Here is an 18,104-nt window from a genome sequence, read left to right as displayed (position 1 = left end):
TTGGAACTCCCCATCCCATTGGATTGAGGGAAGATTTCCATTAAAGGCAGAGGCTCTGCCCCACCATCTCAGAGCAAATATCAACAGACATTGAATGCTGACAATGCTGAAGGACCTTCTAGCAGATGTCCGACAATATTAGTTAACGTTTCCCATTAAGATTTCCATAAAGAGCTTGTCATAGACTTCAAAAACTGGGGTAGTGCACATACTCCTGTCAAGACAAGCTTTTCACTGTTTCTTGGTACATGTGATAATAGTAAACCAATACCAATACCAGGATGAGGTGGGATTGTTTTGACATTCTTGGTTCTGTTGCAGATGTTTATAAAGTCACACTGAAGAACTTTTTGTGCTGGCAAGATTCTTGCAACTACAGGTGTGGTTTCTGCAATGGGGTTATACAGGAATGTTATGGCAGAGAAATAAAGATGTAATCTGTAGATGTTATAAAAATTGTATCTGTAGTAATAAAGAAAGAAAGTTGTGGACTGCAGAAATGGATTAGTCAGGTGAGTAGGATGGTACCAGATAAAATTGAGCTGGATGAAGGAAGAAATTATGCTTTTAGTAATGCTAAGTAATGGCGGAATATGGAGAAGTGCTTAAGAGAAGAAGAGTGTAAAATTGCACATTTACAGTTCTCCAAAAGTAGTAGGAATGATGAATTAATATGCAGCCAGACAAGATATTTTCCTTTTTTAGCTGAAGCATAGAATTGAAGAGCAGGGAGGCCATGCTCAGACTGTATTAAACAGCACGGCTGAACAACTGCTTTCACTGTGATCACAAAATTACAAGATGAGTGTAAAATCAAGTTGATTAGTATAGAGAAGATTCACAAGGACTTTGTGAACTTGGAGAATATTTCTCCACTGGAAAAAGTGGCATAGATATGTCTGAAACAGTGGAGACTGAGGGGTGATATATTCAAGCAATATAAAACTGTGAAGCCATGATGTGCTGAAACTCAAAAAAGGGATCTATTTCTTCTCAGCATGTAAATCAATAACTAGACAGCATACATTTTTGCAATTGATTGGATTAGAGAGACTGTAAGATTTTTATTCCCAGAGTCTAGTAGGGTTTTCCAGTTATCTGCCTGAAAGCATGGTGGAGACAGAAGCGCTCATCATTTTCTGCTTGGATGAGCATTTTATTAATCTTTCATTCAATTATAATGCAATATCACAGTGCATCCTGCAGATAGGACCATGCTGAGTTATCCGCCAACCCATGGTTCCATTGGAATAATTGCCTATAGGCTGGTTGGTCCATTGAGCGTTTAAGAAACTTCACATTACTGAGTGTATCTCAATTATGTCAAGTTTCTTAAACACACAGTGGATTTGCATTCATCTGGATAAGTACAAAGTAGTTAATCCTTTTCCTGACCTATTCTTAGCAGGTGGAGGAGATGATTTAGTAGTCAGGATATGAATTACTTCGAATAGCAGTTGTAAGAAGGCTGAACAACTGGATCATGGCATGATGGCTTAGGGAGCTATTTGGTTGTGTGGGGTGTGTGTTTGGAGGGGTGTCGAGAAGGGCAATGTAGTTGTAACTGGGGATAGTATAGTCAGGAAAATAGACACAATTCTTTTTTGCAAGGATCCGGAGTCCCAAAGCCTGCCTAGTACCGAGTGCCAGGATATCTCATTTAAGTTGCAGAGAAATTTGGAGTGGGAGGGGTAAAATTCAGTTGTCATTGTCTGTTTGAGTTCCAATGATATAGGAAGACAAGGAAAAAGGTTCTATTGAATTGACTTTACTTCTGACATCCTTCACATACATGAGGATTAAAGATCTTTATGCTACGTCTAAATGTGCAATGTGCAATTATAGTAATTTATAATAATTTGTAATAAATAGAACAGTCAATGTAAAATAGAGTTCACTCAAAGCAGCATGAGTTAATCAGTCTGATGGCCTGGTGGAAGAAGCTGTCCCGGAGCCTGTTGGTCCTGGCTTTTATGCTGCAGTACTGTTTCCCAGATGGTAGCAGCTGGAATAGATTGTGGTTGGGGTGACTTGGGTGTCCAATGATCCTACGGGCCCTTTTTACACACATATCCTTGTAATTGTCCTGTTTCATGGGAAGTTCACAACTACAGATGTGCTGGGCCATCTGCACCACTCCCTGCGTTTAAGGGAAGTACAGTTCCCATACCTGGGAGTGATGCAGCCAGTCAGGATGCTCTCATTTGTGCCCCTGTAGAAAGTTCTTAGGATTTAGGGGCCCATACCAAACTTCCTCAACCATCTAAGGTGAAAGAGGCGCTGTTGTGCCTTTTTCACCACACAGCTGGTGTGTATGGACTACATGAGGTCCTCAGTGATGTGGATGCTGAGGAACTTAAAGCTGTTTACCCTCTCAACCCCAGACCCATTGATCAATAGGGGTTAGCCTGTCTCCATTCCTCCTGTAATCCACAACCAGCTCCTTTGTTTTTGTGACTTTGAGGGAGAGGTTGTTTTCTTGACACCACTGTGTCAGGGTGATGACTTCTTCCCTGTGGCCACTTTGTTATTGTTTGAGATAAGGCCAATCTATGTAGTGTCATTGGCAAATTTAATTAGCAGATTAGAGTCATGGGTATACAGGGAGTAAAGGAGGTAACTCAGTACACAGCCCTGAGGGGCATAAGGCCTGTGTATTGACAGTCAGAGGGTTAGAGGTGAGGGAACCCCCTCTTACAACCTGCTGGCAATCTGATGAAATTAGAGCACCTAGTGACTATAATAAAATACAGAACCATAAAGGTAATAATCTCTGGATTGTAACCTGAGTCATGTGTAAATGGCACAGGATCAATGAGATCAGAGGGTTAAATGTATGGTTCAAAGTTAAGTACATGGTTGTGGGAGAAGAGGGTTTGAATTTGTGGGAAATTAGCATATGTATTGGGGAAAGAGGGATCTGTTCCAATTGGACTGGCTCCACCTGAACCAGGCTGGGGCAAGGGTCCTGGCAAAAAGCATAACTAGGTCTGTGAATGGGGCTTAAGCTAAATAGTAGGAGGATAGGTTCAATGAAAAGCTTGGATAAAGTAAAATGAAATGACTGTGCAGGAGAGGTTGTCAAAGTTTCCAGAATAAAGACAAAAAGTTCACAAAGAGATAAAAACTTAACTTCAGGCAACATGGGTAATGAATACAGGACTGAAGGTGTTATACTTAATGCATGCAGAAGACAAAGTAAGGTAGATGATCTCATAGTGCAGTTGGCAGTTATGACATTGTAGGCATCACAGAGTCATGGATAATTAAAGATCAAGCTGGGATCTTAACATCTAAGAATATACATTGTATTGAAAGGACAGGGAAATGGGCAAAGGGGTAGGATGCCTTTGTTGGTAACTTAAATTAAATTAAATCAGATCCTGAAAAAGAAGCATCATAGGATCAGAAGATGCGGAATCCTTGTGTTACAGCTGAGAAACTGCTCTGGTAAAATAAACCCTGAAACCCCGTTATGTCTTATAATACAGGCTATGGATTACAAATTACAATGGGAGGCAGAAAAGGCATGCAAAAAGAGCAATGTTCTTATGGGGGATTTCAATATGCAAGAAGATTGAGAAAATCAGGTTGGTGCGCTAGATCCCAAAAAAATGGATTTGTGGAATGCTTATAAGATGCCTTTTTGTAGCTTTTTGTGGTCAAGGGAAAGGCAATTCTGGATTGGCTGTTGTGTGATCAAACGATTTGATTAGGGAGCTTCAGGTAAAGGAATCCTTAGGAGACAGTGTTCAATCCATGGAGTAAAATGTATTATCCATGTAATAATTCATCTATCTGTGCACGTCATTCCTTAATTCAGTTTAAGATAGTACACAGGGCCCATATGTCCAAAGATAAATTGGCACATATTTTTCCTAATATAAGCCCTATTTGTGACAGATGTAACATAGAGGTGGCTACTCTACCTCATATGTTTTGGTCCTGTGTAAGCTTAAATAATTTTTGGAGGGATGTGTTTCGAATACTGCCTAAAGTTATAGATGTGGATGTTCAACCCAATTCACTTACGGCAGTTTTTGGGATTATTCCAGATGTACAATATACTGTGTATGTATCAAAATGGCTTCTTTGGTTTGCTAGAGTAGGAATGCTTTTATGTCTGATAAGTGTTTTCTCTCGCAGTTGTTTAGCTTTAGACTTGCTGATATGGGGATTGTATTTATTTTTTAACCAATGGGGAATGTTATTTTGTCTTGTGAGGCTGGGAGCTTGGGGGTTTCGCGGTCTTTTCAGGGGAGGCAGGAAGGAGACGCTGAGGAAGGTGGACGTGCGCTGCACTGCTCGGTCGACCACCAGGGGTGGTCCCAGATGCGAGGACATGGAGGTCGGAGGAATGTGACAAGGGGTCGAATGGTTCGATGGTTGAGCTCCAACGATGTGTACTAAACTGACTAAACTTCGATAAGTTGGCACCTTTTACTTTATTTTCTGTTCCTTCATATATACTGTATTGCATAGTACTCTTTTAGTTTTAGTAAAATCTTTAAAGTGTATTCCATAACGGCATCTGGTGTGAGTTTGATATTGTGTGTGTATGCGCGGAATAAACTTGATTCTCACAGCACCTGCGTGTATGGAAGGTGGGGTTGGTGAGTGGCTGGATCTCCTTTTCCCCTAGACATATACCAGCCTGTTGGGTAAGTGTTACACAGAGGAAGTAGGTAGAGTATCTGCTTCCGCTCAACATGTGATAGCTTTTTCAACTTTACTGGCTAGGAGAGCTATCTTGTTATACTGGAAGGATTCTAATCCGCCTACTGTTTTTTATTGGCTCTCCTCCATTATGTCATGTCTAAGTGTGGAGAAAATTAGAAGCTGGACGTTTGATACGTCTTTTAATTTTGAGCAAGTCTGAAGACCCTTTATTCAATATTTTCATTTGATTGAATTATGTATTTATTTATTTATTTTTCTTTAGGGAAAATCCTTATCCATGAAGGTTCAGAGGTGACTGGAAGGATGTTTTCACTCTTCCTTTTTCTTCTAATTTGATCCTCAAATGGACTGCCCAATCCTTCTTTTCTTTTTTATTTCCTTTTTTTTCTTCTATTTAGTTTAGTGGGGTTTTTTTTCCTTTTATTAAATAAAAATTTCCAATTTTTTTTTATGACTTGTTAAGAGGAGTGTGGTTTCTTGATTATATTGTATATATAATAGCGTAACATTATACCTATCTGATTTTGACAATATATACTTTTCTTTATTGCTGTTTATACATCTTTTGTATTATCTGTTTGCTAAACTATTCCTCTGATTTATATATTTTTATTGGAAATCAATAAAAAGATTGAAAAATGAAATGAGACACTGTTCCTAATATGATAGCATTCACATTGCAGTCTTAAGGTGTGAACCTAAAGTCATTTGTATTGAGATTACAGTTGAGTAAAGGCATGAGAGAGGAGCTGGCTCAAATTGATTGGAAGGGGTGCTAGCAAAGATGATGGCAGGACAGTAATGGCTGGGATTTCTAGGAGCAATCTGAAAGATGCAGAATCACTTCATCCCAAAGAAGTAGCAGCATTCTAAAGACAGAATTAAGCTATGGCTGGTAAGGGAAGTCAAAAATAGCATAAAAGCAAAACATAGGAAGTACAAGATAGCAAAAATTAGTGGGAAGCTATCAGTTTGGGAAGCTTATAAAAACCAAAAGAAGGTAACTAAAAAAGCAATAAGATGAAACATGAAGATAATATAGTCAATAATATACATAAAATAGGGTAGAGAAAGTTTTTTCCCAGATATGCAAAGAGTAAAAGAGGCACGGCAGTGCATATGGGACCACTGAAAAATGATGCTGGAGAGGCAGCAATGGGAACAAAGAAATAGTGGGTGAACTGAATCGGTATTTAATGTCATTCTTCACAGTGGGAGGTATTATGCCCGTGTCAGAGGGCAGAAGTATGTGTAGTTGCTTTTACCAAGGAGAAGGTGCTTGGGAAGCTGACATGTCTGAAGATAGATGAGTCACCAGGAGCAGATAGATGACACCCCAGTGTTCTGAAAATGATAGGTGTGGGGATTGTATAGATGCTGGAATGGTTCCAGAGCACTGTAATATCATAGATGTCAGTCCATACCTTAAGATAGTGAGAGAGGCAAAAGACAGGGAACTATAGGACAGATAGCCCAATTTCAGTGGTTGGCAAGATGCTGGAATCCTTTAGTAAGGATGAAGTTTTTGGGTACTTTGCTAAAGTTGACATTGTTTCCTGAAAGGCAAAATCTTGCTAGACAAAGCTGTTGGAATTCTTTGAGGAAATAAAATACAGGATAGACAAAAGGAAGTCAATTGATGTTGTCTACTTAGATTTTCAGAAGACCTTTGACAAGGAGCCCCATATAAGGCTGCTAAGCAAGATAAGGGCCCTGCTATTACAGGAGAGATACTAGCATGGACAGAAGATTGGCTGACTGGCAGAGGGAAAGAGTAGAGATTAACGGGGCGGCTTCTCTGCTGGTCACTTATGGTGTTCCACGGGAGTTGATGTTGGGTCTGATTCTTTTCATGGTTTATATTAACAATCTGGATGATGAAATAGGAGGCTTTGTTCCCAAGTTATGGAAAATAGTGGGGTAGGTAGTCCTGAGGAAGCAGAAGTACTTGGACAGATTAGGAGAATAGGGAAAGGCACGGTCATGCATTTTTTTTTAGAAGGAATAAGAGTGTAGACCACTTTCTAAATGGGGAACAAATTCAGAACTCAGAGGTGCAAAGGGAATTAGGAGTCCTAGGCAGGATTCCACTTGTAGGTTCATTTGGTAGACAGGAAGCAAATACAATGTTAATGTTAATTTCAAGATGAGTAGAATATAAAAGCAAGGATGTAATTCTGGGGCTTTATAAGGCATTGGTCAGACCACATTTGCAGCATTGTGAGTAGTTTTGGGCTCCATATCTAAGACAGAATGTACAGGTAGTAGAGAGGGTTCAGAGGTGATATATGGGAATGATTTCAGGAATGAACGGGTCATATATGATGAGTGCTTGATGGCTCTGGGTCTGTACTTACTGGTGTTAGAAGAATGAATTGTGGATCTCATTGAAACCTACTGAATATGGAAAGATCTATATATAGTGGATATGGAAAGGATGATTCTGATCGTGGGAAATTCTAGGACTAGAGGGCACAACCACGGAACCCCTTTAGATGAGGAGGAATTTCTTTAGCCAGATGGGTGGCAAATCTGTGGAATTCATTGCCACAATCGTTAAGCGTGAGCTGGTAGTTTTGTGTTTAGTAAGGACGTCAAGGGTTATGGGGTGAAGGCAGGAGTGGGAAAATACATCAGCTATTATCCAATAATGGAACAGACTCAATGGCTAAATGGTCTAATCAGGCTTCTGTGTCGTATTGAATAGATAGCCTTATTCCTCCTATAGTAGTAATGGTATTTATGTAACTATTACTGAGACGTAGTAGGTGTTGTGTTTCTCCCTTTTATGATAAATGATAAGATTGTAAGGATTTTTATTTAATCACAATAAGCTACATGTGAATTCATTAATACTAATAATCTCCATTGTAAATAAATTGTTTATTTAAAATACTCTACATCTAGTATTTTACTAATAGTAAATGAAGAATAATTTAGGTATTAGCTAATGTAATGGCAAGGTAATTTAGTTGGGTAGGACTACACGATTGAATTAAAGCTTTAAACTGCTCACAAAACACTGCTGGGTTCATACATTGCACAAGAATGGAAAATTTAAATATTTTATAGGGTATTAGTGAGACATATTGGAGATTATTGGAAAAATTTGGCCAATTTATATAAGAAAGATGTACCTAAATGCATTTTCATGGATTATGTGCTTTACACAGACTGGGACTGTAACTTTTATTTTTTTAAGTTTAGTAAAAAGAATGAAGACTTCATCTTAAATTCTTAACAGGCCTGACAGGCTAAATACAAAGAAGATGATTCCCCCAGCTGAGAAGTTTAACCAAGAGGACACAGCCTGAGAGTAAGAAATGAGAAATTTAGAATTACCATGAGCATACATTTCTTCACTTAAGAATGAGTGAACTTATGAAAATAAGAGAATTAAGGGTTATCGGGATGGTGCTGGAAAATGATGCCGTGGCAGGTAGGCCATGAATCTCTAATTGTTAGCACAGGCTGTAATTCTATTGTGTTCTTTTTGTCGTATGCAGTATAATCCATATCATTCAATATAGATTTTAAGCAGAAGTTCAATACATCTGATGCACAAATCTAATAAAGCAGAGGGTGATACCTTCCTTATAATATCAGCACAAGTAATATTGGGGAAAATGTCCACTCTCACATCAGAACAGCAGAGGCAAGTCCTGATCCATATCGTTTAATGGGGCTATCAAAGGCTTTCAGGTGTGTTGGGGATTCATTTGGAGACAAACTTGTTAGATTCCATCATAGAACTTCAGAGCAGTAGGAACTTAGGGAGTTGAAACAAAAGATGGTTGATGCTGAAAATCTGAAACTACAGCAGAAAATGCTTGAAACCTGCAGCAGACCAGGCAGCGTTTGTGGAGAGACAGATCAAGCCAATGTTTTGGGTTCAAGATCTTTCATCAGACATTTCTGAAGTGCCCCAGATGCTGCAGTAAGTCTGCAATCTGGTTACAGTTCTTGTTGCTATCACTCTGTTACTGATTATCTTAGCACAAACTGTGAAAATCAGAATAAATCAAATCACATGGCAAGTATTTAAAACAGCCACTCAACACTAAGAGCTAAACCATAATCTAAAGAACTCAATTGCTCACAAATTAACCCATGCTCAACCAGTTTTTATTTTTGCTTGCCTTACTATTCATGCAATACTCCCTGAGGAATTTGAAGCCAGGATGATAGATGGCTGTTTGCTTGAGTAGAAGAAGCTTCAGCTAGTGGTGAAGGATTAGCTTAGCTTTACTGTGCGCCATTTTTTCATTAGCACTATGAGTGAGCCCTTCTCTCCCATCAAATGCAAAGACATTACAGAGAGGCAGTTGTGGGAGTTTTAATGCTATACATGTCTACTCTTGTTGGACTAATAGATATATTTCAGGGTCATTGGCCAGTAGCTAGGGGAGATAAATACAAACAATTAAGTGTAAAAAATCATTAATCATTAATTACAAAGATACATTGGTCTCCTAGCAGTGGTCCAATTTGCTAAATAAATTGGTTCACTAGCAGTGACTAGTGGGGTACCACAAGGCTCAGTGCTGGGACCCCAGTTGTTTACAATATATATTAATGATTTAGATGAGGGAATTAAATGCAGCATCTCCAAGTTTGCGGATGACACAAAGCTGGGCGGCGGTGTTAGCTGTGAGAAGGATGCTAAGAGGATGCAAGGTGACTTGGATAGGTTAGGTGAGTGGGCAAATTCATGGCAGAATTCATGGGTGTCATTGTACACCAGTCATTGAAGGTGGGCATGCAGGCACAGCAGGTGGTGAAAAGGGCAAATGGTATGTTGGCATTCATAGCAAAAGGACTTGAGTACAGGAGAAGGGAGGTTCTACTGCAGTTGTTCAAGGCCTTGGTGAGACTGCACCTAGAATACTGTGTGCAGTTTTGGTCCCCTAATCTGAGGAAAGACATTCTTGCCATAGAGGGAGTACAAAGAAGGTTCACCAGATTGATTCCTGGGAAGGCAGGACTTTCATATGAAGAAAGACTGGATCAACTAGGCTTATACTCACTGGAATTTAGAAGATTGAGGGGGGATCTTATTGAAACATATAAAATTCTAAAGGGATTGGACAGGCTAGATGCAGGAAGATTGTTCCCGATGTTGGGAAGCCCAGAATGAGGGGTCACAGTTTAAGGATAAAGGGGAAACCTTTTAAGACCGAGATGAGGAAAAACTTCTTCACACAGAGAGTGGCGAATCTGTGGAATTCTCTGCCACAGGAAACAGTTGAGGCCAGTTCATTGGCTATATTTAAGAGGAAGTTAGATATGGCCCTTGTGGCTAAAGGGATCAGGGGGTATGGAGAGAAAGCAGGTACAGGGTTCTGAGTTGGATGATCAGCCATGATCATACTGAATGGCGTGCAGGCTCGAAGGGCCGAATGGCCTACTCCTAAACCTATTTTCTATGTTTCTATGTTTCCTTAATGAAAACTATGAATCTGATGGACTGTGTTTAAAACCCAACAAATTCTCTGATGTCCTTAGGGAAGAAACTCTATTTTCGTTATTTGGACTGGATTATATGCAACTCCAGACAGACCATAGCAATCAATGATGGACAATAAAAGCTGGCATGACTAGCAGCGTCCACATCCCATTAATGAATAAAAGAGATGTCAGCTGGTCTAGAAATCTAAAGGTGGTCAGAATGCAGGAGTGCTGTGTGGCATCTGACTACATTTCCCTGAGATCCAGGAGCTCTGCCATCAGATAATACTCAGCAGTTTGTCAATTATTATCACTATAGAACTGACTGAAGCATGGGATTCAGGAATGGCATCTCACACAGTCCAGCCACGGTCTCAGAATCTTTGTCTATTCACTGTCTCATCATAGTTCATATTTTATACTTCTAATGATTGAAAAAGAGGACATTTGGCTCATCTGGTCTATTTCAGCTCCTTGGGGAAAGATTCCCTGCATCCTAATGTTATCGTTCTAATCCTCTCTCAAACACCTTTCGATCACTTTTGCTGTCAGCCTAGACTAAGGGGTGACTTAACCACTGCCACATCATTGGGACATGGGAGAAATTTGCAACACCTAACAGAAACTCATAAATTGATAGATGTGCAAACTGTGCAACCACAGCACATGAGATCAAAGTCAAGAGAGACTGCAGACACTGGAAATCCAGAGCAATATACTCAAAATGATGAAGGAACTTAACACATCAGACAGCATCCATGGAAATAAAACATAGTTGAAGTTTCGGGCCAAAGTCCAAGTAAATTTATAATGTATAGGTATGTATATGTCACCATATATATGTTGAGAGTCATTTTCTTGAAGACATTTAAAGGAAGATAAAGAAATACAATTGCACTTATGAAAGCTATACATAAACAATGTCTGACAAACAACCAATGTGCAAAAGACAAATTGTGCAAATAAAACATAAATAAATAATACTGAGAACAAGAGTTGTAGAGTCCCTGAAAGTGATTCTGTACGTTGTGGGATCAGTGCAGAGTTGAGGTAATTCAAGTTATCCAGGACCTTGATGGTTGTAGGGTAATAACTGTTCCTGAACCTGGTGGTGTGGAACCTACGGCTCCTGTACCTCCTGCCTGCTGGTAGTGCCAAGAAGAGTGTATGGCCTGGATAAAGTCAGTCCTTGGCGATGGATGATGCACTCCTTTTTCATATGCTCAATTGTCGGGAGGGCTCTTCCTGTGATGCACTGGGCCGTATCCACCACTTTCTGACAATTTTTCCATCAGGTTGAAAACTGGGGCTATGAGCCAGCCGCAGTAACTGTTGTGTTACCATACTGGATGACCTACAGGACCAGAAATAGTGTGCAGTCTCACATTGATGAGAGCTGCAGGGAATGGGTAATCTCTGACCAGTTTATCACAGGCTCATCCCTTCTTCCAGCTAATTCATCTTCAAGATTCAGTTCATCAGATTGGCTAAGAATATTATCAAGAACGCTTGCCTTCCTGTCCTTTTCTTTTCACTCTTGTAAGTTCTACAGGAATCCGAGATGACCAGATGCAGGAGCAGCTTCTTCCTCACTCTTGAACATTAATTCTACCTCGTCCGTTATTGTCCCTTAAGCATTTCTTTTTGTACTGCGACTGTCTGCTGCGTAAGCTTCGTGTATGCAAGAGATGTTTCTTAAGAATCCCAGCATCTGGAGAATCTTGTGTCTAGGAATTTCTTTGTACCTTGATGTATATAACAATAAATGAGAAAGTAAATGAGAAAGAAACTACTCTTTCCCACTGGTCCGGCTGCTGTTATCTCATGTCTGGCAGCTTGCTTGTGATGATCCTGTGACAAAATGACTAAAATCAACAAGGACCTGCTGGTGGATGTGACAGAAAGGTCCAGTAATATCTTGTGTGTAGGAAATAAGAAAGGCATCAAGCCTTTCTTGTAACAAGAGGAAGGAGAAGTTGAAAGGATCTCTTTTGAACTATCTGCATGGAAAAGACTGCATCTTGAAGGAGCATTGAAAGTTAATGGATCAGGAAATGGACAGAAAATCAGCAGAAACACTGACACTCAAAGAATCAAACCAACAATTGGTCATCAATTCCTCTTTTATTTGACTGTGCTATAGAGGACAACAGTTCTCCCTCTAGTTTAATGTTACAGTCTGAAGATACAAGGAACCTTACTGCGGAGGAGAGAGAAAGAATAATGATGTGTACATTGAACAGATGTGATATGCCTGATGTGGTTGAATAGTCGGGTATAGGGTGCGAGATGGGTTTGAGGGTGCTGAACATGTGAGATCTCTCTGTTGTCCACATTTTTGATAGGGATCTCACGGTGAATTTCAAGTGAAATGGAATTTTCACTCCTGTGACTATGCTACATTTATTGTGTCAGAGCCCAAGTTACTCAATAATCCCATTTAAAGAGTTCTGTCTCCTGACATGAATTAAACAACAATCCTAAAAGTTTTAATAGAACAAAGGAACAGATTTAGAACTAAGCAAACAGCCACCAGATCTGGCAAAGGAATACTGCAAGAGACAGACCCAAGACCTAATCAATATTTATGATGCAATATTCATGACACATATAGAAAGAAGAGAAATATTTTGTGGGAAACTGTAGACAGATAAATGGGAGAAGGTCAATTGACTTCTCGTGTCTATTCCCTGATTCAATTGGATTATCGCTTTTCTTTTACCTGCAAGGACCTAATACCCCTTCATCTCTATTGATCTCTATTTTAAATATACTCATTGATTGAACCTTCACAATCTTCTTGGGCAGGGAATGATGCAGTTTCCTCTAAGTGAAGAAACTCCTGCTTTTGACAGTCCGGAATAGCTGACTCTTCACTTTCAGACAACTACCCCTGATTCTAGGCTATCCAGTTAGAGAAACATCATCCCTATATTTTCTCTCTTCCATCACTCGAGAATTTCTTACTTTTCCTAGAGATCACCTCTTACTGGTCCAAAGAGTGTAACCCCATTCCCTCTTCATATGACAAACCCATCATCAGGAAATTATTCAGTGAACTTTTGCTGTGCTCCCTAAATCATGAGCATTTCCTTCCTTAGATAGGAAGAATATACCTGTAATATAATTCTAGGTGCAATATTAGTGACCTATGTATGAATAGTGCAACATCTCCCTAAAGTTAACTGCAAATTATTTTTCATGAAAGCCTAGTATGGACTTTGCCTTTGTATTCACTTGCAGTAGCTACCTTAGCCTTCAGTAACTTGTGTTGAAGGACATCCAGGTCACCATCCCAAGCACCAACACTTATATCATTTAAAAAAGTACCCTACCTTTCCAGTTTTTCTACCAGTTTGATACTTGCCTCCCCTTTAACTAGTGCTGCAATGATGCAGATTAGCACAGATCAGTTTCATTCAGTGCAAGACACTCAGAAATTCTCACCTTCCTGCACATTAAGGTATCAAACATTGTCTGGCACATGTCTTTGCAGGGTCATGTAAAATTATTCCAGGACAATGCAGCCCTGGCAGTTTACACAGCCCCACTTTAGCTTGTCTTCATCAGCAAGAGTTTTTACACGATAATCTATATTTTGACAGAGAGATTATAATAATATAATAGTGTATTAGCTTTACACTACTGTAAATGTTTCAGATTAATCCCTTGAAACATGAAAAATCTTATGCCACATAACCTTGCAGTTCAGAATGTTAGAGGAATGATACATGAAACTTTTCCATTCAAAGTTTCTGAATCTGGCTGACAGTATGCTGACAGTGTTGCCAAGGGAACACATTACAACATGATTTGGATAAGTAATATCACATATTTCTTTCACTGCTGGAAAGCTCGTCTGCAATATTTGCTGAAGACACACAAAAATAGATAGCTGGCAATGTTGCAGATAACTTTATCTTTGAAGTACTGCCTGAGCTCAGGTGAATACTATGTAATGGGGTTGATTGCTTTATGTTAAACCAGATGCTAAGGTTTGTTGCAAAAAAACCATGTTAAGCTTTACTATTAGACAAATACTAAAGCAGAATCCTGTATTCTTCTACAAAATTGAACTACAACCAGTTTCAACTGCATGTACATATAATTCCCCTATTTACAAAGCTCTGTCTCCTGATACAGATTAAACAATTATCCTAGGAGTTATAACAGAACATAGAAATAGATTCAGAACAAAACAAACAGCCAACAGACATGGCAAGAAATACTGCATGAGACAGAAAAGTGGGAACAAAACTAAGACCTAATCAATAGCTATCATGCAATATTCATTATATAGCAAGAACATAAATATTTATATAAAGTGGTTGCATGACTTGATCTGAAGAAAGTTATAGCATTGATGAAAGTTACATTTAATGAAGTATTTTCCTGATTGAATAGTTATGCCCAGTATGTATACAAAAGCTACAAAACCTGAATATTTAAATTTCAATCTCTGCTTTACTTTGCTGAGTGTTCAGGCAATTCACATTAATGTAGTGCTTTTGCTATAGGATTAGCTCTCCAAAGGCACTTACAGGAACATTACCGTTTTTATTTTGTTTACACACAATCTCAAAGTGGTATTGCTGAACGTAATAAAAATCTAATCAAAGAGGATGGTTTTAAGGAGCAACTTAAAGTAAAGAGAGGCAGAAAAACTAATAACTCAAAAAATCAGACCTACATCCTCCCGAATGCACCCAGTCAATGTTAAGCAGTTTTTTGAATAGAGTGTGGAAAGAGGATTAGCTTCGATACTCAGTGGCCAGATTCCAGTCATGAAGCAATTTATGGCAAAAGCAAAAGTAACAGCCTTTATATTCAGATAGAAGCAGCAAAGAGAAAACATTTGTACTGTGGGGAATAAACTCATATAAAAAGAACAAATAAATAACATGTAATCTGTTGAATATATCAACTAGTTTTGATTAGAAACAATGCATCTTAAAGACTTAAACAAACTTCCATAATATTGCCTCGACACACGGCACCACTTTCCATAAAGACTCAGAACAAGACAGATCCAGAATGACACTCACCCACTGCTGCTAATGTCAGTGGCACTTGTAACATAACAAGGAGGAAAAAGCATCCTACATGAACAAAGCCCTTCATGTCTAAATACTAGACAGAGGACTTGTCATGTAAATCAACAGGAAAGCAATGATAATCTGCTTGGTGCGTTCTTCTCTATTCAGCACCAGTTCTCGTACAAGCAGCAACCTCACTCCTGCTTGTCTAGCTTTAAATAGGAAAAGTTTGGCAACACATTTTTGCCTGCCTTCTTTGAAATCTGATGCTCTGATGGGCCTCTCACTTTCCGTTCTGAATGTGATTTATATTAGCTTAAGACATCATAGAATTATGGGTTTTTTTTGAAAAATCATGTTTAATTGAAACATTTTCTGAATTAGTTTACTTGCAAAGTTCCAACCATTCTAGAGAAGATAATAGCAACCATTTTTTAGGATAAAAACTTATTTAAACTACTTATCAGAACTGATGGTGTCAAAACTTAGAAAGGAGGAAAAGCAGCCTGAATTTAGCAGGGAAATACTCACTTTTGCATGCCTACCAAGTTCTGGAGAGCAACACATATGAATATACATGTGAATGAATACAGTGTTTGCCAACCTATTCTATGACACAGCATGAAATTGCAATAATGCCCCAGCATTTAGGCTCAATGTCATCTCCAATTTTTACAAATGCCAAGAAATGGCTAGGCAGAATGAAGTAATACAAATTTTATTTTTTATTTAATGAATTCAGTTTTATGTTTGCAATAGTATAAAGATTTCCAGAAATATTTTGTGTTTTGGTTTTCCTGTATTTGACCATTTTAACTACCTTAACATTTGCATTAATTGGTTTCAATAGTTGTTAAACTCGCATGGTCTTGTGAGCTATCAAATATTTATCATAGTTTTGTGAGCAATGTTTAATTTGCACTACCTCCTCCCCACCCACAGTCAGAGTTGATAGCACCTACTGCCCAGAAGAGTCCTCCTTGACTGGAGAAAAGAACAGTTTTGGACAGAAATCGACATTAACAAGCATAGATATTTCACTCCTACTAAAATCTTAAAGTTATGCCCTGAAGTCCCATGCTTCATTTCTTTATTTACTGGGACTTCTCATGGGTCTACTTCCAATCTACTACCTGGACTACTTAAGTATTATGGACACTAGCAAAAAAGAGAGAATTCTTTGGAATCAATGGCTTGATTTCTCTCTGCTTTGCTTTGCTGAAGAGAAGCTAGTGAAGGAACAACATAGACCAGTGACACCAGGAACCCTACTTTGTCTCTTTCCTATCCCTTTCACCACAAGAACTGATAGTTGTATGACACTTTAAACGTGATAAAATCACCAAGATCCATCAGAGGAATATTACAAAACAAGATGTAATTCTGAATTGCTGTCATAACAGTTGGCCAAATGTTTGGCACTGGGTAGCGTTTTGTGAAGGAAGAGGTTTAGAGTGAAAAAAAATGTCGAAAGTTTATGCCTTCATTGGTGTGGCAATAGACATCAAAAACATGGTGACGAAGAGGCTTTCAAGGCTTAATGTCTAAAGGGGTTTGAGTGTCGTGGATAGTCTGCTCAGTGTATCATGGGGCATGGCTCCATTAAACAGCCATATGAAGAGCAGTTGAGGAGACCAGGAGGGGGCTCTCTATGAATAGTTTCACCAACCGTGATCTCAGTACATGTAACCTAATTCATCATTTCTATACACAGTATGTCAAAACTGCATCTTGACTATTACATCACACTCTTTGCCAAAATTCAGAAAAGAAAGCCAACACAAAATAGATTCAAATATAAATTAAAATATGTCTTAATGCACTGAAATGTCAATTAATCACCCCTGTGTATTTACTTAAAAAGCCTGTCCTTTTCAGTTTCCCGGAATTTTATTGCAGGGCCATTTCAGTAATTGGCTTAAGCCAGCTGACCTACAAAGGTCGAGAAGGAGAATTCTGAAACAGTCATCTCAGCATGTTTGACCGCGGTCTGATTTGCCATTCCAGCTTACATATCTTACACAGCTACAGTTTGAGCTGAAGTGGAAACCAAGATGCATTGGCAGACTTTGCATGATTGTTAGATCCATAAGTGTACTAATGGTTGTTACGTGCTACTTTCGTGCAGTAAGTCCTTAAGCAAAGCCCTGTGCAAAATTGATAATGGACTCCTGTGTGCTCCTTGACTTTTCTCACAGGTTTACCGGGCTTGATCTGCACCAACTGTTTTCTTCTAATGATTTGCTTAGCCTTCTTTTGAAACCTGCCTCATCAAAGTCCTTCATCAAATCCTCGACAAAAATACTTAAGTAATCTTGAATTTGGAAAAATGCCATCTGTACTTCCATTGTCACCTTTCCTAGCTACAAGCTTCCCCCGATCAGTACCTCACCAACTTTACTCCTACTCTTGTCTTAAGTGGACAAGCTATGTTAGTATCTGAGCTGGTGTGTGCATGGAAGTCAAAGGCAGAATATGCCTATCATTATTTTCTTGATCTTCCATTCTACCTGCTAGGTTGCAACTCCTGTGCATCAAAAAGGAGAAATGGGCAAGGGTTAAGATGAGAGGTGATGCGGAGTGTGCACAGTAGTTTAATTTTTCTGACATTTTGATATTCAACAATGTACTTTCTCTTGCATTATATTATAAACCAGAAGAAATTGTGTGACAATAGACAAAAAGGTTGAAGAGGGTGACTAAGCAGAAGCAGAACTTTATCTTCCATTGTTTCAACCCTATCCCTGCCATTGCCTTAGTTATTCCAAGATAGCAGGGATTGTCTCCATTGCTAGCAGTGTTTACAAACTGGGTGATACAGTCATGAAACTTGCATCCATGCTACCAGAGTGACTGTAGGGTTAGTCTAAGAACTATGAGCTTTGATTAAGGAGGTTTGTTGGTGGTGACTGATAGTGGCTCTTGGTACAGCAAATGAAA

General features: G+C 39.0%; 1 protein-coding gene across 1 annotated transcript in view; it reads right to left on the bottom strand.

Annotated features, from left to right (window-relative positions):
• The window catches only part of LOC132392659 (collagen alpha-1(III) chain-like), a 116,766-nt gene extending 101,405 nt beyond the window's left edge, over positions 1 to 15,361 (bottom strand). The window contains exon 1 of the mRNA XM_059966834.1: positions 15,174 to 15,361. Coding sequence (XP_059822817.1) covers positions 15,174 to 15,249 — 76 coding nt within the window. The 5' untranslated portion in view covers positions 15,250 to 15,361. The remainder of the gene's footprint in view (positions 1 to 15,173) is intronic.
• Positions 15,362 to 18,104: the final 2,743 nt, after the last annotated feature.

Source organism: Hypanus sabinus, chromosome 4 (assembly GCF_030144855.1).
Source record: "Hypanus sabinus isolate sHypSab1 chromosome 4, sHypSab1.hap1, whole genome shotgun sequence".
NCBI classification, from domain to species: Eukaryota; Metazoa; Chordata; class Chondrichthyes; order Myliobatiformes; family Dasyatidae; genus Hypanus; species Hypanus sabinus.
Note: the sequence above shows the minus strand (reverse complement) of the source record. Positions and strands in the feature narration are given on the sequence as shown.